Source organism: Mobula hypostoma, unplaced genomic scaffold (assembly GCF_963921235.1).
Source record: "Mobula hypostoma unplaced genomic scaffold, sMobHyp1.1 scaffold_42, whole genome shotgun sequence".
In the NCBI taxonomy this organism is placed as follows: Eukaryota; Metazoa; Chordata; class Chondrichthyes; order Myliobatiformes; family Myliobatidae; genus Mobula; species Mobula hypostoma.
In genome coordinates this window covers 1,954,671-1,977,984 of record NW_026948219.1, presented here as the reverse complement: position 1 = coordinate 1,977,984, position 23,314 = coordinate 1,954,671, and the positions used below count along the sequence as shown (strand labels likewise).

General features: G+C 46.1%; 2 protein-coding genes across 2 annotated transcripts in view; one reads left to right on the top strand and one right to left on the bottom strand.

Moving 5' to 3' along the window:
* Positions 1–254: 254 nt before the first annotated feature.
* The window catches only part of LOC134341974 (uncharacterized), a 124,327-nt gene continuing 101,267 nt past the window's right edge, over positions 255–23,314 (bottom strand). Inside the window, 2 exon segments of the mRNA XM_063039921.1 lie at positions 255–6,847; positions 18,509–18,696. Coding sequence (XP_062895991.1) covers positions 5,256–6,847; positions 18,509–18,696 — 1,780 coding nt within the window. The 3' untranslated portion in view covers positions 255–5,255.
* The window catches only part of LOC134341937 (zinc finger protein 227-like), a 367,790-nt gene continuing 362,822 nt past the window's right edge, over positions 18,347–23,314 (top strand). The window contains exon 1 of the mRNA XM_063039877.1: positions 18,347–18,730. The gene's annotated coding sequence lies outside the window, so the exon portion shown is untranslated. The remainder of the gene's footprint in view (positions 18,731–23,314) is intronic.

Below are 23,314 nucleotides of genomic sequence, written 5' to 3'. Positions count from 1 at the left end.
AAGTCAACTGTAAGGTTGGCCCAGGAAAGCCTGTCAAACAGCTTTTGTACTACAGAGATATGCTCTTCCCAAGTGTCACTCCCTGTGACTAAGTCATCAATATAGGCATCTGTGTGTCCTAACCCTCAAATTACAGGATCAATCATTCTCTGGAATGTTCCTGGAGCATATTTCATTCCAAATGGCGAAACACTGTATTCATACAACCCAGAAGGTGTAACAAATGTAGAAATTTCACTACCTGAGTCCATCAATGGAACACACCAATACCCTTTCAACAGATCAATCTTTGTAAGAAATTACCTTTTCCAACCTTATCGATGCAATCATCCACCCGAGGGATAGGATAGGCATCTGTTTTTGTTACTGCATTTACCTTCCTATAATCAGTACAAAATCTAACACTACCATCAGGTTTGGGCACAATAACGCAGGGTGAGCTCCAATCTGATGTTGAAGGCCTAATAATACTATTTTCCAGCATATATTCAATTTCTTGCTCAGCCAATTTACACTTCTCTACATTCAGCGATATGGGTGTTGTTTAATCGGGTTGGCTTGACCAATATCTACGTCATGTACTGCGACTGTGGTTTGCCTGGGAACATCGGGAAATAAATCTTTAAACTTCAGAATTAATTCCTTCAGCTGTTATTGTTGCTTTGGCTGCAGATGAGCCAACTTGTTGTCAATGTTTTTGAGAACAACCGAGTTCATTAGCCTAACCGGGACCATGTTTGGCTTGTGAAAAGTTTCAGACGAGTCAATTGTTTCATTCTCAGGGTTGTCAGATTGATATGTTTGACAACACTCACCGATGGTGCCTGCTTGTCAGAATAAGGCTTTATCATATTGATGTGTACCACCCGTGTTAGTTTACGTCAGTCGTGTGTTTTAATATCATAATTCACATCATTAATTTGAGAGAATATTTCATACAGTCCATTGAATTTCGCCTGAAGTGGATTCATCAACATTGGAGATAAGGCAAGCACATTATCCCCCACCTTGTATTTTCTTTTGTTTTGGTCTGGTTATCAAACCAACACTTCATTTTGTTTTGAGAAATCTTTAAGTTTTGTCTCGCTAGACGACAGGCTTGGTGTAGTTTATTTTTAAACTTCAAAACATAGTCTAACAAGTTAACATATACATCCCCCTCAATCCACTGTTCCTTTAACAAGGTCAAAGGTCCTCTCACTCCATGACCAAATACAAGTTCAGATGGACTAAAGCCCAGTGACTCCTGTACCGACTCTCTTAAGCCTGATTTATACTTGTGCGGCAAGTGTACGCCATAGGCACGACGTACCCTACGCCGTACCCACGCTGTACCCTACGCCGCAGGGTAACTTGCACCTCCTCAAAAAAGTAACTCACGCGTCGCGGCGACGCAGACTGCAACAACTGTGATTGGTCCGCTTGGTAGCATCGCATTTCCGGTTGCTTTTCTCTGCCATGTCTGTACACTGATGTGAAATAAATGGTTGGAGACAATGAACCAAATCGTCAAATCTACCTGCCGACATGGGAAAATATTTGAAATGCATTTACTCGTCCATGTCTCTCACAATGAAGCTCAACAGTGTCAGAGATACCCCACTGCCAACTTGCGTTTTGGTGGTGACGTGCATAGCGATGCAGACACAACTACGCATGCTCGCTACGGCGTAGGGCTACGCAAAAATTAAATCGGGCCTACGGTGTAGGATATGGCATATCCCGAATGCACAAGTATAAATCAGCCTTTACAGTGAACAAAAGCAAATGTATTCCTTCATCCCAGTCTTTTCCATTTTCAACACAGCATGTCTTAATCATTGTTTTGACAGTAGAATTAAATCTTTCTAAAGCCACTTGTGATTCCGGATGGTACGCAGACAATGTAATTTGTTTAGCTCCCAGTTCATAAACTACCTGCTGGAATAATCCAGATGTAAAATTACTTCCTTGATCAGACTGGATTTCTTAAGGCAAACCAAATAAAGTAAAAAACTTGTTAGAGCCTTCGCCAGTTTTAGCTTTAATATTTCTGAGAGGTATTGCCTCTGGGAATCTGGATGCAGTACACATAATAGTTAGCAAATACTGATGGACAGTTTTAGTCTTTGGCAATGGGCCAACACAATCCACTATAAATTTGGAAAAGGGTTCACCGAATGCAGGTATAGGCCGGAGTGGGGCCACTGGGGTGACCTGATTAGGTTTACCCACAACTTGAGAAGTGTGACAGGTTCTGCAAAAGGTCACAATATCTTTCCTCAAATTAGGCCAGTAAAATTCTTTCATAATCCTGTTTACAGTTTTCTTCACTCCAAAATGGCCACCTAAGGGCATGCTGTGGGCCAAAGTTAAAATTTCAGTCCAATGAACTTTAGGAACTGCAACTTGGTGAACAATTGCCCATTCCTCACTTGCAGGTATAGCAGGTGGCCTCCACTTCCTCATTAACACTCCATCCTTGAGATAATACCCTACTGGCACTTTCTTAATCTCATCATCTGAGAGAGATGTTTCTTATAAAGCTTCAAACTCAGTCTAGGTTCTGTTCTGCTATAAACTCCTTCCTAGACAGGGATAAATCTTTCTCATCAGACTTACTACCTGAATCCTGTTGAAACAATGAAGGCTGAAAAGTCCCTGACAAGTCATCATAAACTGAATTCTGGTCAACATGATTTTGGCTATCATGGGTATCAGAATCATGCTGCACAGAACCCTCTGCATTGGCAGACCTTTTAGTCATACTTCGAGTTACTGCGATAAATGTTAAAATCCATCTGTGGGTCGTCAGTGGTTGGCTTAGTTGTCAACTACACTGCAGGAACAACTTTACCATCTGCCATGTCATTCCCTAACAGCAAAGTAACATCTTCCACCAGTAAACTGGAGCATAATCCAATCCTAACAGGTCCCGAAACCAACCCTGACTGTAAAGTTACCTTGTGCAATGGCACAGAAACAATGCTGCCCCCAATGCCTTTAATAAGATTTACCTCACCAGTGTCAGTCTCATCACCGAACTAATATAAGTGACTGAGAAGTCCCAGTATCTCGAAGAATTTTCACTGGTACCGGTGTTGACCCTTCCATTACTAATACAAACCATCTGACATAAAATGATCGAATCCCTTCTTAACTCAGTCAGACCTCTCAGTCCTTAACTGAGCCTCAACAGAATGTTCAGAACCCTGCAGGTTTATAGGTGCTTCAACATACTGATCACAGGCATGTGGGACTGCCTCCTTTTCCTTTTTCTTCTTCAGGACAGAACAATTAGCCACCATATGACCAGCTTTCTTACAATAGTAACAAAGAAGACCAGAATATTTCTCCTTCAACTGCTTCCCTTCATCCTCCATCTCATCACTAGTCCCAGCTTTAATTTCTGGTTTACCCTGGTTATCCCTGCTACTCTTTTGGAAGCTCTTATTCTGGGTGAACTTAACCTTATGAGTTAAAGCAAACTTATCTGCTCATCTAGCAGACTCCTGCAAAGTGGCAGCATCCTTTTCATTTAATTACATCTTTATGTCATCAGGGACGCACATTTTGAATTCTTCAATTAAAACCAACTCTTTCAAGCTGTTAAAATCATCATTTACATTTTTATATGTGCACCAGTGGTCAAAACACACAAACTTCTCTTAAGCAAATTCCATATAAGTCCGGTTCACAGATTTCCTCAAACTTCTAAACTTTTGCCTGTATGCTTCTGGGACCAACTCGTAAGCTTTGAGCACAGCCTGTTTGAGCATCTCATAATCAGCTGCTTCATCAACTGTCAAAGCAGAATAGGCTTGCTGAGCCTTCCCCTTAATTACACTTTGTGGCCAACCCTCTTTTGGGCACTTTAAACTCTGAGCAACCTTATCAAAATGCTGAAAGTATTTATCAACCTCTGTATCGTCAAATGGAGGTACCAATTTAACATCCTGACTGCCCTCAAACTTATCACCAGAGTCTAATGCTAGACCCCTTTGCTGCAATCTCTCTATCTTTTCCAGCTCGAACAGCCTCTGTCTTTCTGCTTCCTCCCTGTTTTTCTGCCTCTCCAGCCTCAACCTGCCTCTGCCTTTCCACAGCCTCCATCTTGAATTTTTCTAACTTGTACGGGAGGCCAAGCTCACTAGGTTTACTTTCAGGAAACACCTCCAACTCCTCCACTTTAAACACACCCTCAGATACATAATGTTCAACTATTATCCTCTGCATCTGTGACCTCCTCATTGTCAATTTCACCTTAGCAAGTTTTAACCTTTTAGCAATACTCAACAACTCAATCCTTCTGGTGTCCTTTAATGCCTCAGAGGTTGGTGCTTCCAGAAATCTATCAACATCCATTGCTGCTGATTTTCCACACACAAATAAATCAAAAGGGATTTCTCCAATGAAATCGATAATTAATCAATACGCCTCCAAATCTTTTCCTATATCGGATGCAGGCCCCAATTTTGTCCCCGCAACACTTTAGAAATGAGTCAGCAGCAATAGACTACATCTAGAGTCTGTTTCTGATATTAAATCCACTATCTTTATTAGTACCTACTAACAATACAGTAACTTAAGCAAGATAAACAAAAGTTAACAGTGTTATGTGTATATATGTGGGTAAATATAACTCCCAAACTATTGAGCTCAGGGGAAACAAGGCTTGGAGTCTTGAGATGGTAAACTATGAACGTTCAGTTCAACCACAGAATAGTTGAGGAGAGAGAGATATTTGTAATCCAGGGTAAATGTCGAGAGAAGGCAATAACGTTGAATTCCACAGCATCCATGGTGGTAAAACGAGGGAACAGTCGCTGTAGATTTTATCTGTCGTCGTTCCAAATCCACATACAAATTATCACCGAAAGTGACTTGTCACAAGGGGTATCGTCTTCAAATGAATTTCCACACCACACCCAGGCAAGGGTTAACACATAAGTGGTCTTCACAGGATACCCCAAATCCGATCCACTCCTATGGATCAAACGAGGTGACAACCACACATTCAACGTATGCTGAATCAATAATTAACCCACCCTTGTGGGCAGAGGAAAGTTCGAAACAGTGACCCTTGGCCACTCGTTCCCTTGTTCCAATCCTTCCATTTTTCCTCCTTCATCTCCGTCTGACTCTGAGTGTCTGTGTCCGTGGTTAAAACTAAACAAGCTGTGAGCAATGTAAACAAGATGCAAGTCAGACTGATTTCCATTCTTAATCTCTCTCTCTCTCAAAATGACAGTCCACAGCAAACAAAATCTAGGGATTCATAACAATGGCCACTCCCCACTGTGAACTGACTGGTGTGCCAGTAGCTTGGATGACTGAGTGAATCCCTTCCCACATTCTAAGCAGGTGAATGGCTTCTCCCCAGTGTGAACTCGCTGATGACTCTGTAGGTGGGATAACTGAGTGAATCCCTTCCCACAGTCTGAGCAGGTGAATGGTTTCTCCCCAGTGTGAACTCGCTGATGACTCTGTTGGTCGGATGACAGAGTGAAACCCTTCCCACAGTCTGAACAGGTGAATGGCCTCTCTCCAGTGTGAACTGATTGGTGTGCCATTAGTTTGAATGACTGCGTGAATCCTTTCCCACATTCTCAGCAGGTGAATGGCTTCTCCCCAGTGTGAACTCGCTGATGATTCTGTAGGGTGGATGACTGAGTGAATCTCTTCCCACAAACTGAGCAGGTGAACGGCTTCTCCCCAGTGTGAACTTGCTGATGTCTCTGTAGGGTGGATGACTGAGTGAATCCCTTCCCACATTCTTAGCAGGTGAACGGCTTCTCCCCAGTGTGAACTCGCTGATGACTCTGTAGGTGGGATGACTGAGTGAATCCCTTCCCACATTCTAAGCAGGTGAATGGCTTCTCCCCAGTGTGAACTTGCTGATGTCTCTGTAGGTAGGATGACTTAGTGAATCCCTTCCCACAGTCTGAGCAGGTGAACAGTTTCTCCCCAGTGTGAACTCGCTGATGACTCTGTAGGTCGGATGACCAAGTGAAACCCTTCCCACAGTCTGAACAGGTGAATGGCCTCTCTCCAGTGTGAACTGATTGGTGTGCCATTAGTTTGGACGACTGAGTGAATCCTTTCCCACATTCTGAGCAGGTGAATGGCCACTCCCCACTGTGAACTGACTGGTGTGCCAGTAGTTTAAATGACTGAGTGAATCCTTTCCCACATTCTGAGCAGGTGAACGGCTTCTCCCCAGTGTAAACTCGCTGATGACTCTGTAGTTGGGACAACTGAGTGAATCCCTTCCCACAGACTGAGCAGGTGAACGGCTTCTCCCCAGTGTGAACTCGCTGATGTGTCTGTAGGTTGGATGAGTGAGTGAATCTCTTCTCACAGACTGAGCAGGTGAATGGCTTCTCCCCAGTGTGAACTCGCTGATGACTCTGTAGGTGGGATAACTGAGGGAATCTCTTCCCACATTCTAAGCAGGTGAACGGCTTCTCCCCAGTGTGAACTCGCTGATGATTCTGTAGGTTGGATGACTGAGTGAATCCCTTCCCACAGACTGAGCAGGTGAACGGCTTCTCCCCAGTGTGAACTTGCTGATGTCTCTGTAGGGTGGATGACTGAGGGAATCCCTTCCCACATTCTGAGCAGGTGAACGGCTTCTCCCCAGTGTGAACACGCTGATGTCTCTGTAGGTGGGATAACTGAGTGAATTGCTTCCCACATTCTAAGCAGGTGAACGGTTTCTCCCCAGTGTGAACTCGCTGGTGTCTCTGTAGGGTGTAAGAGTGAGTGAATCTCTTCCCACAGTCGGAGCAGGTGAACGGTTTCTCCCCAGTGTGAACTCGCTGGTGAGCCATTAGGTCAGATAACTAAGTGAATCCTTTCCCAGAAATTCAGCAGATGAACAGCCTCGACCCAGTGAGAACTGACTGGTGAGTCCACAGGTGGGAAGACCAACTGAATCCCTTCTCACACACAGAACAGATGAATGGCCTTGTCCAGTGTGAACTTGCTGATGTACCTTCAATTGAGATAACCGACTGAATCCATTCCCATTGTGTAAAATGACGGGAATGCCAGTCGGTCAGATGATCGAGTGAATCCCTCCCCACTGTCTGAGCAGGAAGGATGGCCGATTGAATCCCTTGCTCCACTTCTTAAATATCCAGACAGAGACAGCAAAACTGGCGTGCTGTGTTTGAGATTCCTGGAGACAAATTCCTTCTCATTTTTAACCTGTAAGAAGATTTACAAAATCCATCAGTGGGTGTAGGACAACATTTCAGATGAGATTACTTGAGTTGCCAGGGTTTGATTTGGTATCACTCTGTTACAGTGAGGTTCAACCCAAGTTGGACAGAGAAATCATCTTCTGACTGGGCACAGTGCTGGTATCTGGAATGACCATCAATTCCCTGATGCTCTTCCTGTCTCTATAAGAACGGGGCATTTCTGCCATCTCCAATCTGTGACCTGGCTCAGTCTGACTCTCTCCATTGGTATTATTCCCTGTTCCTGCTGAGCAGCATGGGTGCCTGGCCCCACAGTAACTGAAACACTCTCTCACAAATAGTCTTTCTTGATGTGCATCTGGGATTTTCTTTTATGTATTATTAACTTAAAGTGCCACAGTTTTAACGTCATATAAAAAAATCCTGCTGAGATGAATGGTTGGTCCACACAGCTGTTAAAAGGACTTAGAGTGAATTTTTGTATGATTTCAGGTTCTTGTCACAGTCACAGAAAATTACAACACAGAAACAGGCCCTTTGGGCCATCTGGTTTGTGCTGAACTATTTAAACTGCCCACTCCCATACCACTACCATCCAGGTACCTATGCAAACCTCTTAAATGTTGAAATTGAGCTCACATGCACCACTTGTGCTGGCTGCTCATTCCACACCCGGATGACCGTCTGTGTGAAGAAGTTTCCCCTCATGTTCCCCTTAACGATTCACCTTTCACCCTTAACCCATGGCCTCTGGTTGTCGTCCCACCGCATCTCAGTGGTAAAAGCCAGCTTGCACTTACCTTATCTATATCCCTCATAATTGTCGTATACCTCCATCAAATCTCCTCTCAATCTTCCATGTTCCAAGGAATAAAGTCCTGACCTGTTCCATCTTTCCCTAGAACCCAAGTCCTCCAGACCTGGCAACATCCTTGTGAATTTTCTCTGAACTCTTTCAACATCCCTTACATTTTTCCTGCACATTGGTGACCAAAACTGCACACAATACACCAAATTAGGCCTCACCATTGTCTTGTACAATGTCAACAAAACATCCGTCTCCTGTACTCAGTACTTTGGTTCATGAAGGTTTGCCTAAATCTTTCTTTCTGTCCCTATTTAACTGTGACACCACTTTCAGTGAATTATGGACATGTATTCCCAGATCCTTTCCTTCTACAGCACCCCTCAGTGCCCTACCACTCACTGTGTAAGACCTTGGTCCTACCAAAATGCAACACCTCGCACTTGTCTCCATTAAATTCCATTTTGCATTTCTTAACCCATTATTCCAGCTGATCCAGATTGCACTGCAAGCCATGATAGTCTTCCTCGCTGTCCACTACACCCCAATCTTGGTGTCATCCACAAATTTGCTGATCCAGCTAACCATGTTAACATTCAGATTACTGAAGTAGATGACAAACAACAACAGATCCAGCTCTAATCCCTGTGGCATACCACTAGTCACAGGCCTCCGGTCAGAGAGGCAACCATCTGCTACCACACACTGGCTTCTCCCAAAGACAGTGTCTCATCCAATTTACTATCTCATCTTGAGTGCTGAGTGACTGAACCTTCTTGACCAGCCTCCCATATGAGACTTTGTCAAGTGCTTTTGCTGAAGTCCATGTAGACAACATCCACTGCCTTGCCTTCATCCACTTTCCTGATAACTTCCTCGAGAGACTCTATAAGATTGGTTAGACATGACCTACCGTGCACAAAGCCATGCTGCCTATCCTTAATCAGTCCACATCTATCCAAATACTTCTATATCTGGCTCCTGCACACACATTCCAATAACTTTCCCACTACTGATGTCGGGCTCACCAACGTATAATTTCTAGTTTATTTTTAGAGCCTTTCTTGAACAGTGGAACAACATTGGCTGTCCTCCAATTCTCCAGTACCTCACCTGTCACAAAGGATTATTTAAATATCTGTGTTTGGGCCCTGACAATTTCTGCACCTGTCTGCCGCAGAGTCCCAGGGAACAACTTGTCAGGCCCTGGGGATTTATCCACGCTAATTTGCCTGAAGACAGCAAACATCTCCACCTCTGTAATCTGCACAGGGTCCATGAAGTTGATGCTGTTTTGCCTCACTTCCATAGATTCTGTGTCCATCTCCTGTGTAAATACGGTTGCAGAAAAAAATCTCCCACATCTATTTAGTCTCCTCATATGGATTACCATTCTGATCTTCCAGAGGATTAATTTATTCCCTTGCAATCTTTCTGCTCTAAACATATCTGCAGAATCCCCGAGGATTCTCCTTCACCTTGTCCGTTGGGGCAACCTCATGCCTTCTTTTATTTCTTTCGTAAGTGTTCACTTGAATTCCCTGTATTTCATAAGTACCCCATTTGTTCCTATCTGCCTGTACCTGGTATGCACCTCCTTTTTATTGATCTGGGAGATGAAGCACAAAGGGGTGATAGAGCTGCATGGTGGGAGGTGGGGGGGGGGGTTAAACTAAAGTTGCAGCGGGAATGCGAGCCTGAATAACAGAACAGATAGTGGAGGGGTGGTGGAGACGTTTGTTGTTCAGACCTCAGACAAACACAGGAATGAAAAGGTTGTGCATGGTGCAGTGAATATGCTGAGCCCTGTATATTTCAATACAAGGAGCAGCGTAGGAAAGGCGGATGTGTTCAGGGCATGGATCAACACCTGGAATTTAGATATTAGGATCTGGCAACTGTGGACTGGGACAGGCCGCTTTATGGAAAAGGTGTGCTTATTAAATGGGAGGCCTTCAAAGCAAAATTTTGAAAGTACAAGGCGGGTATAAGCCTGTCAGAATAAAAGGTAAAGATAGAAACTGTATGGAACCCCGGTTTTCAAGAGATATTGAGACCCCGGTGAAGCACAAAATAGAGTTGCAGAATAGGGATAGGCAGGTAGGTTCTTATGGAGTATAAGAAATGCAAGAGAACACGTAAGAAATAAATCAGGATGGCTAAAAGAAGGCATGAGATTCCCCTCACAGAAAAAATGAAGGATAATCCTCACGGATTCTGGAAATAGATTAAGAGCAAAAGGATTGCAAGGCATAAAGTTGGTCCTCTGGAAGACCAGAATTGCAATCCACGTGTGGAAGCAGATGGGGGAGATCTCAAATATATTTTTCATCCCATTTACTCAGGAGATGGACACAGGGTCTGTGAGAGTGTGGAAAAGCGGCATTAAAACCGTGGACCCTGCACAGATTAAAGAAGAGGAGATGTTTGCTATCCTGAGGCAGATTAGGCTGGAGAAATCTCCAGGGCATGATAAGGTGCTCCCTCAAACCCTACAGGAGGCAAGTGCAAAAATTGTCGGGGCCCTAGCAGAGATAATTAAATCATCCTTAGTGACAGGGGATTATCAGAGGATTGTAGGGTAGCCAAAGTTATTTCGCTGTTCAACATAGAACATAGAAATCTACAGCATATTCCAGGCCATTCAGCCCACAATATTCTGCCAACCATGTAACTTACTCTAGAAACAGCCTGGAATTTCCCTAGCACATAGCCCTCTATTTTACTGAGCTCCGTGTACCTATCAAAGAGGCTGTTAAAATACCCTATTGTATCTGCCTCGACCACCGCTGCTGGCAGTGCATTCCACACACCCACCACTCTCTGTGTAATAAAACTTACCCCTGACATCTCCCAGTATCTATTTCCAAGCACCTTAAAACTATGCTCCCTCATGTTAGCCATTTCAACCCTGGGGAAAAACCTCTGGCTATACACATGATCAATGCCCCTCATCATCTTATACACCTCAAAAAGGCTCTAATCATGAACAAGGAAATTATACATTGCTTTGAGGATTTGTTGGAAGTATACAAAATTATAAGGGTATAGATAGGGTAAGTGCAAACAGCTTTTTCCACTGAGATTGGGTGGGACTACAACCAGAGGTCATGGATACATAGGGAAGGTGAAAATTTAATGGGAACATGTGGAAAAGCTCGTGAGAGTATGGAATGAGATGTCAGCACAAGTGGTGAATATGAGCTCTTTTTCACAATTAAGAGAAGTTTGGATAGGAGCCTGGATGACAGGGGTATGGAGGGCAATGGTCCCGGTGCAGATAGTTGCGTTACAGATTAAATGTTTTTTCGGCATTAACTAGATGGGCCAAATAGCCTGTTTCATGTTCCTATGACAAAGAAGCTGGCCAAACTTGTTTGGAAGGGCAAACAACAGGAATTCTGCAGATGCTGGAAATTCAAGCAACATACATCAAAGTTGCTGGTGAACGCAGCAGGCCAGGCAGCATCTCTAGGAAGAGGTACAGTCGACGTTTCAGGCCGAGACCCTTCGTCAGGACTAACTGAAGGAAGAGTGAGTAAGGGATTTGAAAGCTGGAGGGGGAGGGGGAGATGCAAAATGATAGGAGAAGACAGGAGGGGGAGGGATAGAGCCACACTCAGGTTGGAGGAACAACACCTTATATTCCGTCTGGGTAGCCTCCAACCTGATGGCATGAACATCGACTTCTCTAACTCCCGCTAAGGCCCCACCTCCCCCTCGTACCCCATCTGTTACTCATTTTTATGCACACATTCTTTCTCTCACTCTCCTTTTTCTCCCTCTGTCCCTCTGAATATACCTCTTGCCCATCCTCTGGGTCACCCCCCCGCCCTTGTCTTTCTTCCCGGACCTCCTGTCCCATGATCCTCTCGTATCCCCTTCTGCCTATCACCTGTCCAACTCTCGGCTCCATCCCTCCCCCTCCTGTCTTCTCCTATCATTTTGCATCTCCCCCTCCCCCTCCAGCTTTCAAATCCCTTACTCACTCTTCCTTCAGTTAGTCCTGACGAAGGGTCTCGGCCTGAAACGTCGACTGTACCTCTTCCTATAGATGCTGTCTGGCCTGCTGCGTTCACCAGCAACTTTGATGTATGTTGCTTGTTTGGAGGGAAAAGGTAGGAGTGACAATGAAGCAGCAATGGCTGGAGTTTCTGGGAGCAATTCGGGAGCTGAGTGATCGATACATCCCAAAGAAGTGGAAGCATTAGAAAGGCAGGAGGACACAACTGTGGATGAAATGAGAAGCCAAAGCCAATATAAAAGCCAAAGAGAGGGCAAACAAAAGAGCAAAAACTATTACAACAGGAATTCTGCAGATGCTGGAAATTCAAGCAACATACATCAGAAGCTTTTAGAAACCAACAGAAGATGACTAAAAAAAAGTCAGATGAGCATAGGGTGTGGAATTATGACATTGTAGTCATTAATGAGTCTTGGTGGCACCCAACAGTCTGAGGCATTTAGGGGAACAAAATATCCGAGGCCTCAATATCTCTTGAAAACCAAGGCTCCCTGCACCAGTTACCTTTCAACTTTTATTTTGCAGGCACATACAAACTAGACACCCTCAAAATTTCACTTCTGAAGGCCTCCCACTTACCAAGTACTCCTTTGCCAGAAAACAGCCTGTCCCAAACCACACTTGTCAGATCCTTTCTGATACCATCAAAATTGACCTTTCTCCAATTTAGAACCTCAACCCATGGTCCAGACCTATCTTTTCCCATACTTACTTTGAATCTCATGGCATTATGGTCACTAATTTCTGTCACCAGCCCTGGATCATTTCCTAACAGCTTATTGCACACTTCTACATCAGGAATTCTACGTACTGATTAAGGGCACATTTGACAAACTCTACCCCATCTAGTCCTTTTACAGTATGGGAGTCCCAATCAATATATGGAAAGATAAAATTACTTACTGAATCAACCTTTGTTTCTTGGCATGGTCTGGAATCTCTCGACAAATTGGTTCCTCTAAATCCCTCAGACTGTTGGGTGCAACCAAGTCCCAATAATGGCTACAATATCATAATTCCCTGTCCTGAGCTCATCTGGCTTTCCTGCGATGCTTCTTGCATTGTGATATACACAGCTCACCACTTTCATCACACCATGCTCAACCATTTGATTGCTGAATCTATCTGAGGTCTGAACAACATCTGACTGGTGTCAAGAAAACAAACTCTCCCTCATTGTCACAAAAACAAAGGAGCTGATTGTGGATGACAGGAGGAATGGAGACCGGCTAACCCCTATTGAAATCAATGGATCTGGGGTTGAGAGGGTGAACAGCTTTAAGTTCCTCGGCATAAACATCACCGAGGATCTCACATGGTCTGTACATACCGGCTGTGTTGTGAAAAGAGCACAACAGCACCTCTTTCACCTCAGATGGTTGAAGAAGTTTGGAATGGGGACCCAAATCCTCAGAACTTTCTACAGGGACACAATTGAGAGCATCCTGACTGGCTGCATCACTGCCTGGTATAGGAACTGTACTTCCCTTAATCGCAGGAACCTGCAGAGAGTGGTGTGGACAGCCCAGCACATCTGTAGATGTGAACTTCCCACTATTCAGGACATTTACAGAGACAGGTGTGTAAAAAGGGCCCAAAGGATATCAGGGACCCAATTCACCACAACCACAAACTGTTCCTGCTGCTCCCATCCAGGAAACGGTACCACAGCAAAAGGACCAACAGGCTCCGGGACATCATCTTCCACCAGGCCATCAGACTGATTAATTCATGCTGATACAATTGCATTTCTATGTTATATTGACTGTCCTATGTACAAACTATTTATTATATATTACTATAAATTACACATTGCACATTTAGACATAAAAGTAACATAAAGATTTCTACTCCTCAGGTATAGGAAGAATGTATGTAATAAAGTCAATTCAATTCACCCTCTCCACTATCTGTTCTGTCATTCTGGTTCCCATTCCCCCTACAACTTACTTTAACCTCATCACCCCTCACTAGAAGCATTACCACTAGGATATTAGTCCCCTCTTGTTCTGTTCCGCTAACTACCGAATCCCCTATCAGTCCTTTGACTTTCCTCTGCCAGGTAATCCCCCCAACAGTTTCTAAAGTGGTCCACCTGCTGTTGCGTGGGATGGCAGCAAGAGTATTCTGCGATGGCTATTTAAACCCATTCCCCTTCCTGACTCTCACCCAGTTTCCTGTGTCCTGCACCTTGGGTGTAACTCACCTCTCTTCATGTCATATCTATCACCCCGTCCAGCTCCTGGATGATCTGGAATTCATCCATTTCAAGTTCAAACTCCTTAAAGTGCAGGGTTACAAGTTGCAGCTGGATGTGCATCATGTAGGTGAGAGCATCAGGGACACTGGCGGTCTCCCCACCTTCCCACCAATGTCCCCTCACATTTGTAATGACCAGTGTGCACATAAAGCTTTTCCTGTGCATTTTTTAACCCGGTGACAACATGGGCAGAGTGAACTTTAAATAGAGAGCCATTCATTTTAACAGCTGGCAAATCACTGTCAATAAGAACTTTGATGCCCTCTGGGTTTGATCAAGTTCATCTGCACTCTCACACAACCTGTATAGTAGGCCTGTAGCGGGTAATGAATGATTTTCTCTCCACAGCTGTTCCACACTGTCCATATGTGATTTGCTTGCTAAGTGATGCTTACAAAGGTCAGATTTCCAAATAACACTCCACTTCTTCCCACTTGCAAATTCTCCAGCAACTTTTGCATCACCACAATACACACAGGTAACACCAGTTTCTGTTTTGTACAGAAATATTTCCCCTGAACCCTCCCCCAGGTGACTGACGGTGGTGAACTCAGTGATGGCAATGCCAATGAATATGAAGGGAAGGGCAGTAGTCTGTCTCATTGGAGTCTGGCACATTTGTGATGTGAAAGCTACTTGTTGCCCAGGGCAAAGGTGTTTGATATCATTATGTACCCAGAGAGAGTGGGACAAAACATGTTCTCACGGGTAGAAAAGTCCAGAACAAGAGGAGGGAGAACAAGCAACAGACACAAAATGCTGGAGGAACTCAGCAGGCCAGGCAGCATCTATGGAAAAGAGTACTAATGCTGAGTTCCTCCAGCAATTTGTGTGTGTTGCTTGGATTTCCAGCATCTGCAGATTTTCTCTTGTTTGTGACTGGAGGCAGAACAAAGGTGATTTTCTCAACAGCTGATGTAAAAGATTTTGTTCCCTTTCTCCGAGTTCCCGATCCTTGCATTTAGACAGCTGGAGCTCAGCTCTGTCTGAGAGATCCATCGGTTCCCATTCCCTCATCAGCCGGAAGCTCCCCGGGGCCCGTGTACGGATGGTGGGGCTGAGAGAGAGGGAAGAGAGCAGGACTGTCCCGGGATTGCGGGTCACGGAGTCCGGAGCTCACAGCAACTACCCGAAGTCGGTGTTGAAAACGCCCGCCCGGTGAGACCCCCAACCCGGAGATCCCTTCTTACCTCAACCGATCATCCGGGGCCTTTTGTGCCCCGCGCGCTGGTGAGCTCGAGCTTGGTCGGTTTAACGGCTGGGCTACTAATCACGTGACCAGCCCCTCCCCCCTACCGCTGTCAACAGAGGTTTCATGCGCTGCGCTATTCCCACTGGTGCGAAGCGATGTCAATCACTGTTTCCAACCAATAGCGGAGGCAGACAAGCCGAGAGGGCGTTACCCTCGCTGACCCCGTCTCCCGAACTTTCCGTCACGGCGGGACAACCGTCAAAGTAAATGTCCGCTTTCTGATTTATTTCCATTTCCCTCCGAGGGAAGTTGGGGCGTTTGTGAAGCGTCTCCTGCGGCCGGAGTCTGATGTGTCGCTGAGAGGTAGGAGGAGACCGCTCGGCCCGTCGGTTTGATGCCGGTTCCCCGGGGAGGGAGAGGGGGATTTTATTGAAAGGATGAAGACGGTGAGAGAGGGGGCGGACAGGATGTTTGTCCCGGTGGGGACAGGAGGGGCTCATCTGTGGAAATGTCTGAGCCCACGGTGCTGGCGATTCACCACATTGGGGGGCAAACACCGGCAGACTGTTGCCCTGCAAGCGGGGCCAATGGTCCGGGCAAAGTGACAATTATTTGTGTTTTGTTGAGACTGTACCTGGAATATGGTGTAAAATCCCGCTCCCCACACTAACACGGGTCATACAGACCAAAGAACAAACTGCCGGAGGAACTCAGTGGGTCGGGCAGCATCTGTGGAGGGAAATGGACCGTCAACATTTCGGGCCGAGACCCTCCCTCTGGACTGAGAGTGGACGGGAAATAGTCAGAGAAAAGAGGTGAGGGGTGGGGATGGGGCAAGAGCTGGGGAGTGAGAGGTGGATCCAGGTGAGGGGGAGGTGGGAAGGTGGAAATAGTGACGGGGGTGGGAGGTGAGTGATTGGGGCAACACGGGGCTGCAGAAGATGGAAATTAATTCCATAGAGGATTAACAAAGAGGTTAGAGAGTATTTGTTATAGAGAGTGCAATGAAGATTCACCAGACTGATCCCTGGAGTGGTGGGGTCATCATATGAAGAAAGATCAAATGCGATAACCCTTTCATTTAGGGAATCGAGGACTGAGAGGTGAACACATTGAAATGCACAACATCATTACCGGTTGAACCAGGGATCCCAGTCTCTGAAAAAGGGGGTGGACTGTCCGGGAAATGTCTCCATTCTGAGGGTGGTGAATATCTGTAAATCCCCACCACAAAGGGGGTTAAAATCTATTGCTATGAATTAGGTTCCATTGCTGCCGCAGAGACAACGAATTACATGACATCTGCCGGTGCTATTAAACCTGATTCTGATCATTGGTATGGGAGACCCACCATTGGTCACCTGATCCCAGTTACCGCAGATCGTAATGCGAGATTGAAACCTTTTCTATTTATTTGTGTTCCTCAGTTGAGTCAAGTTTCCCTCTGTGGTTCCAAAGCAGAAGCTCAGTCTGTCTAATATTTCCACACAATTAAAATGGGGAATTTGTTTATTCTTATCACGTACTGAGCTACAGTGAAAATCTTGCCCGACCTACCATCCACACAGATCGATACATTACAACAGTACATTGAGCTGATATACGACAAAACAATAACTGTAACAAAGCATTATGGCTGCAGAGAAAGTGCAGTGCAGATAGACATATGGGGCAGGTCACGTCGAGTTACATTGTGAGGTCGAGTCCATTTTATTGGACTGGAGACCATTAATTTGGCTGACAACCGCAGACAGAAAGCTGTCCATGGGCCTGGTGGTACGCTCTTTAAGGATTTTGTTACTCTTCCCCGATGGGGGATTGGGTGTTTCTCTGTCCCTGTACCTTCCCGTATTTGTGCACTTGGGAATAAATTCAACAGGACCTGAGACAACTCAGTGAGATTTGATTAGTGATGATCATCTTGGCAGCTCGGTAGGTCGAATGTAGAGGGACAGTACACTGTTAAATGTAAAGAGACACTGTACTCACTGTTGAATGAAAGTCCCTGAACAGTGTCGATGAGCAGAGGGATATTGGATCCAAGTTCACAGCTCCCTGAAAGAGACTGCACAGATTGATCGGGTGGTTCAGAGCTGGAACGAGAGGTTGGACAAACTTGTGTTTTCTCCAGAGCGGCGCAGGCCTGGGGTGAGACTGGATGGACATTTATAAGATTAAAAGAGGAATAGATAGAGCGGACAGACGATATATTTTTCCTGGGTGTTGAAATGTCTAATACATTTAGGGTGAGAGGAGATGTGAAGGACAAGTGTTACGAGATCAGATGTTTCATTTTGCTGTGGGTGTCACTGTGAGAGGCTGCAGGAGGCGGGAGTATGACGTCAGTACACTGACTGCTGGAGCTGAGAGAGAGAGACAGACAGAGAGAGAGAGAGACAGAGAGAGAGAGAGACAGAGAGAGAGAGAGACAGAGAGAGAGACAGAGAGAGAGAGAGAGAGAGAGACAGACAGACAGACAGACAGAGATAGATGGAGAGAGAGAGAGAGAGAGACAGAGAAGCAGAGAGAGACAGGGAGAGAGAGAGAGACAGAGAAGCAGAGAGAGACAGGGAGAGAGAGAGAAAAGAGAGAGAAAGAGAGGGCGAGGGAGACACACACACACACACACACTTTGGAATACAACTCCACGACTGACAATCTTCTGTGACTGTTATTTCGTTTTCCCAGCGTAGAATCTGTGAAATTCTTTATGATTACTTTCTCGTTGCATTTTAATGTGGATTTACCGGTTTCCCCATTCCGTGGATAACTGAAACTTGCCATCTTGAAACTTTCAGAACTGTTCCTAAACTTGACATTTTGGCAGCCACAAACGCATAACACTGTTAACTTCTGTTTAGAAGAGTAGTTTGTTTAATTGTCTCTATACTAATACAGATAGTAGTTTATACTAATACAGACTGAGTTTGTGGTCTATCGCTGCTGTACATAACACAGAGTGACGGGCGGGTCGCTGGAGTCTCTCCCTGGGTTGTGGGACCCACCGGTCACGTGATCCCGTTCGCCCCGCCCATTTAACCGCAGACGGGCGGCAGCAGCGTGTCTGCTCCCGAGGCCCCGCCCTCCGGATGACGCAAGCCCCTTTGCGCATGCTCACTGTCGCCAGATTGTCGGCGTTTGCTTTTCCGCTCAGTGCTGAAGCGGATCGTCTGCGGGATCGGGAAGGGACGATCGCCTCCTTGATCGGGGAGCCGGGGGTCGGGATCACTATTTACGGGCCGAAGATATCACTTTCCCATCGGTGAGTACTGAGACCGATCCCGAGCGGGGAGATGTGATGTTGGCCGTCAGCCCCGAACGGCGGGCCAATTACTCATTTAGTACCCAGTTCTCTGGGCTCGTCAGAAACGTGTCGACTCCACTTAATCTGCATTGAACGACCCAAACCAGGAGCCCAGGCTGTCTCTTTCCGCAGAATTGAAATGGAAGTCCCGCCAACAGGTCACGTGAGGCTATTTAGCCCCGCCCTCCGCTTTGTGACGCAAGATCACGTGGTGTGTGCTCACACTCCCCCATGGGTGGTGACTCTCCGGGCTCCCTGGTAGCAGCAGAGATACAGAGGAGCAGATTGAGAGGCAGATTCTGGAAAGGTGCAAAAATAACAGGGTTGTTATCATGGGTGCCTTTAACTTCCCTAATATTGATTGGCATCTGATTCGTTCCAAGGGTTTAGATGGGGCAGAGTTTAAGTGTGTCCAGGACCAATTCCTGTCACAGTATGTGGACAGGCCGACCAGTGTGAATGCCATACTAGATCTAGTATTAGGTAATGAACCAGGTCAGGTCACAGATCTCTCAGTGGGTGAGCATCTAGGGGACAGTGACCACCGCTCCCTTGCATTTCTCATTATCATGGAAAAGGATACAGTCAGAGAGGACAGGAAAATTTTTAATTGGGGAAGGGCAAGTTATGAGGCTATAAATCTAGAACTTGCGGGTGTGAATTGGGATGATGTTTTTGCAGAGAAATGTACTATGGACATGTGGTCGATGTTTAGAGATCTCTTGCAGGATGTTAGGAATAAATCTGTCCCGGTGAGGAAGATAAAGAATGGTAGGGTGAAGGAACCATGGGTGACAAGTGAGGTGGAAAATCTAGTCAGGTGGAAGAAGGCAGCATACATGAGGTTTGGGAAGCAAGGATCAGATGGGTCTATTGAGGAATATAGGGAAGCAAGAAAGGAGCTTAAGAAGGGGCTGAGAAGAGCAAGAAGGGGGCACGAGAAGGCCTTGGCGAGTAGGGTAAAGGAAAACCCCAAGGCATTCTTCAATTATGTGAAGAACAAAAGGATGACAGGAGTGAAGGTAGGACCGATTAGAGATAAAGGTGGGAAGATGTGCCTGGAGGCTGTGGGAGTGAGCAAGGTCCTCAATGAATACTTCTCTTCGGTATTCACCAATGAGAGGGAACTTAATGATGGTGAGGACAATATGAGTGAGGTTGATGTTCTGGAGCATGTTGATATTAAGGGAGAGGAAGGGTTGGAGTTGTTAAAATACATTAGGACAGGTAAGTCCCCGGTGCCTGACAGAATATTCCCCAGGCTGCTCCACGAGGCGAGAGAAGAGATTGCTGAGACTCTGGCTAGGATCTTTATGTTGTCCACGGGAATGGTACCAGAGGATTGGAGGGAGGCGAATGTTGTTCCCTTGTTCAAAAAAGGTAGTAGGGATAGTCCTGGTAATTATAGACCAGTGAGCCTTATGTCTGTGGTGGGAAAGCTGTTGGAAAAGATTCTTAGAGATAGGATCTCTGGGCATTAAGAATCATGATCTGATCAGGGACAGTCAGCATGGCTTTGTGAAGTGCAGATCGTGTCTAACTAGCCTGATAGAGTTCTTTGAGGAGGTGTCAAGGCATATAGATGAGGGTAGTGCAGTGGATGTGATCTACATGGATCTTAGTAAGGCATTTGACAAGGTTCCACATGGTAGGCTTATTCAGAAGGTTAGAAGGCATGGGATGCAGGGAAGTTTGGCCAGGTGGATTCAGAATTGGCTTGCCTGCAGAAGGCAAAGGGTGGTGGTGGAGGGAGTACATTCAGATTGGAGGATTGTGACTAGTGGTGTCCTACAAGGATCTGTTCAGGGATCTCTACTTTTCATGATTTTTATTAATGACATGGATGTGGGGGTAGGAGGGTGGGTTGGCAAGTTTGCTGGCAACACAAAGGTTGTTGGTGTTGTAGATAGTGTAGAGGATTGTCAAAGATTGCAGAGAGACATTGATAGGATGCAGAAGTGGGCTGAGAAGTGGCAGATGGAGTTCAACCCGGAGAAGTGTGAGGTGGTACACTTTGGAAGGACAAACTCCAAGGCAGAGTACAAAGTAAATGGCAGGATACTTGGTAGTGTGGAGGAGCAGAGAGATCTTGGGGTACATGTCCACACATCCCTGAAAGTTGCCTCACAGGCAGATAGGGTAGTTAAGAAAGCTTATGGGATGTTAACTTTCATAAGTCAAGGGATAGAGTTTAAGAATCGCAATGTAATGATGCAGCTCTATAAAACTCTGGTTAGGCCACACTTGGAGTACTGTGTCCATTTCTGGTCGCCTCACTATAGGAAGGATGTGGAAGCATTGGAAAGGGTACAGAGGAGATTTACCATGATGCTGCCTGGTTTAGAGAGTATGGATTGTGATCGGAGATTAAGGGAGCTAGGGCTTTACTCTTTGGAAAGAAGGAGGATGAAAGGAGACATGATAGAGATGTACAAGATAATAAGAGGAATAGATAGAGTGGATAGCCAGGGCACCATTGCACAATACAGGAGTACATGGCTTTAAGGTAACGGGTGGGAAGTTCAAGGGGGATATTAGAGGAAGGATTTTTACTCAGAGAGTGGTTGGTGTGTGGAATGCACTGCCTGCGTCAGTGGTGGAGGCAGATACACCAGTGAAGTTTAAGAGACTACCGGACAGGTATATGAAGGAATTTAAGGTGGGGGGTTATATGGGAGGCAGGGTTTGAGGGTCGGCACAACATTGTGGGCCGAAGGGCCTGTAATGTGCTGTACTATTCTATGTTCTACGTTTCCTCTATGTTGTGTTGGGGAAATCTAATGTTGGCCACTGAGTCCCGTTAACTTCCCCCAACTCGCCTCGCTTCCTGAGGCTCCTCGCATTTGTCGCTGAGCTTTAGGCTGTTGTCTTCTCCCCGAATGGGATGGGTGAGAAAGGAGAACGTCCCAGGTTGTGGGGATCTTTCATTTCACTGCCTGCTTTACCGAGGGACTGGGAAGTCGAGGGGGCAGAAGGGTTTCTGTGATGTGCTGATCTGTTTCCAAAGGTCTCTGGAGTTCATCACAGTCACGGGCCTAGTAGTTACCATGGAAACGTGTGAAGTGTCCGGATGAGAAGCTTTCTATGGTGTGTTGATAAAAATTTGGTGAGGGTCAAAGTATATATGGCAAATTTCTTGTTGTTTGTTCTAACTTTGTCATTTTAGGATCTGTTATACAGTAGTATGTACTATTAATTCAGTATCTGTGTATTGCTGGAGGACCATCAATGATTGTCTTTGATCCCTTCTCCCACCTGATTCCATGTGCTTATCCCTGCCCATCTTGTTCAACCTCTGTCCAGTCTCCTCACCCCACCCCACTGCCCTGCTTCAGTGATGTACATCAACCATCTGGGTCAACCTCTGTCCAGTCTCCTCACACCCCCCCACTGCCCTGCTTCAGTGATGTACATCAACCATCTGGGTCAACCTCTGTCCAGTCTCCTCACCCCACCGCACTGCCCTGCTTCAGCGATATACATCAACCATCTGGGTCAACCTCTGTCCAGTCTCCTCACCCCACCGCACTGCCCTGCTTCAGCGATATACATCAACCATCTGGGTCAACCTCTGTCCAGTCTCCTCACGCCACCCCACTGCCCTGCTTCAGTGATGTACATCAACCATCTGGGTCAACCTCGGTCCATCCAGTCTCCTCACCCCACCCCACTGCCCTGCTTCAGCGATATACATCAACCATCTGGGTCAACCTCGGTCCAGTCTCCTCACCCCCCCCCCCACCCCACTGCCCTGCTTCAGCGATATACATCAACCATCTGGGTCAACCTCGGTCCAGTCTCCTCACCCCCCCCCCCACTGTCCTGCTTCAGTGATATACATCAACCATCTGGGTCAACCTCGGTCCAGTCTCCTCACCCCACCCCACTGCCCTGCTTCAGCGATATACATCAACCATCTGGGTCAACCTCTGTCCAGTCTCCTCACCCCCCCCCCCCACTGCCCTGCTTCAGTGATATACATCAACCATCTGGGTCAACCTCTGTCCAGTCTCCTCACCCCACCCCACTGTCCTGCTTCAGTGATATACATCAACCATCTGGGTCAACCTCTGTCCAGTCTCCTCACCCCACCCCACTGCCCTGCTTCAGCGATATACATCAACCATCTGGGTCAACCTCTGTCCAGTCTCCAAACCCCACCCCACTGCCCTGCTTCAGTGGTATACATCAACCATCTGGGTCAACCTCGGTCCACCCTGTGTCCCACCTCCTCAATGTTATATATCAGCAATCTTCTAACCCTTGTTGTTATTGTGAAGTGTTCTTTTGCACCTTTGGCCTCGCTGAGTTATTTCCAGAATCAGTTTTTGTTAGCTGGAATGCCAGAGGGTCATCAGGTACCAGTTGTGTTGTGCATTGGTGTGGAGGTGCTGGTTTTTGAACTATGACTGGCTTACACACTGCAGCATTTTCCTGGCAGCAAAGAGTACTGGGAGAGTCCTGTGATCTACATTCCGGGCATATGGAACTGTTACTGTTTTGGTTTTGACTTTGGTTAGTGCTTCTACAGATGGGGCTGGA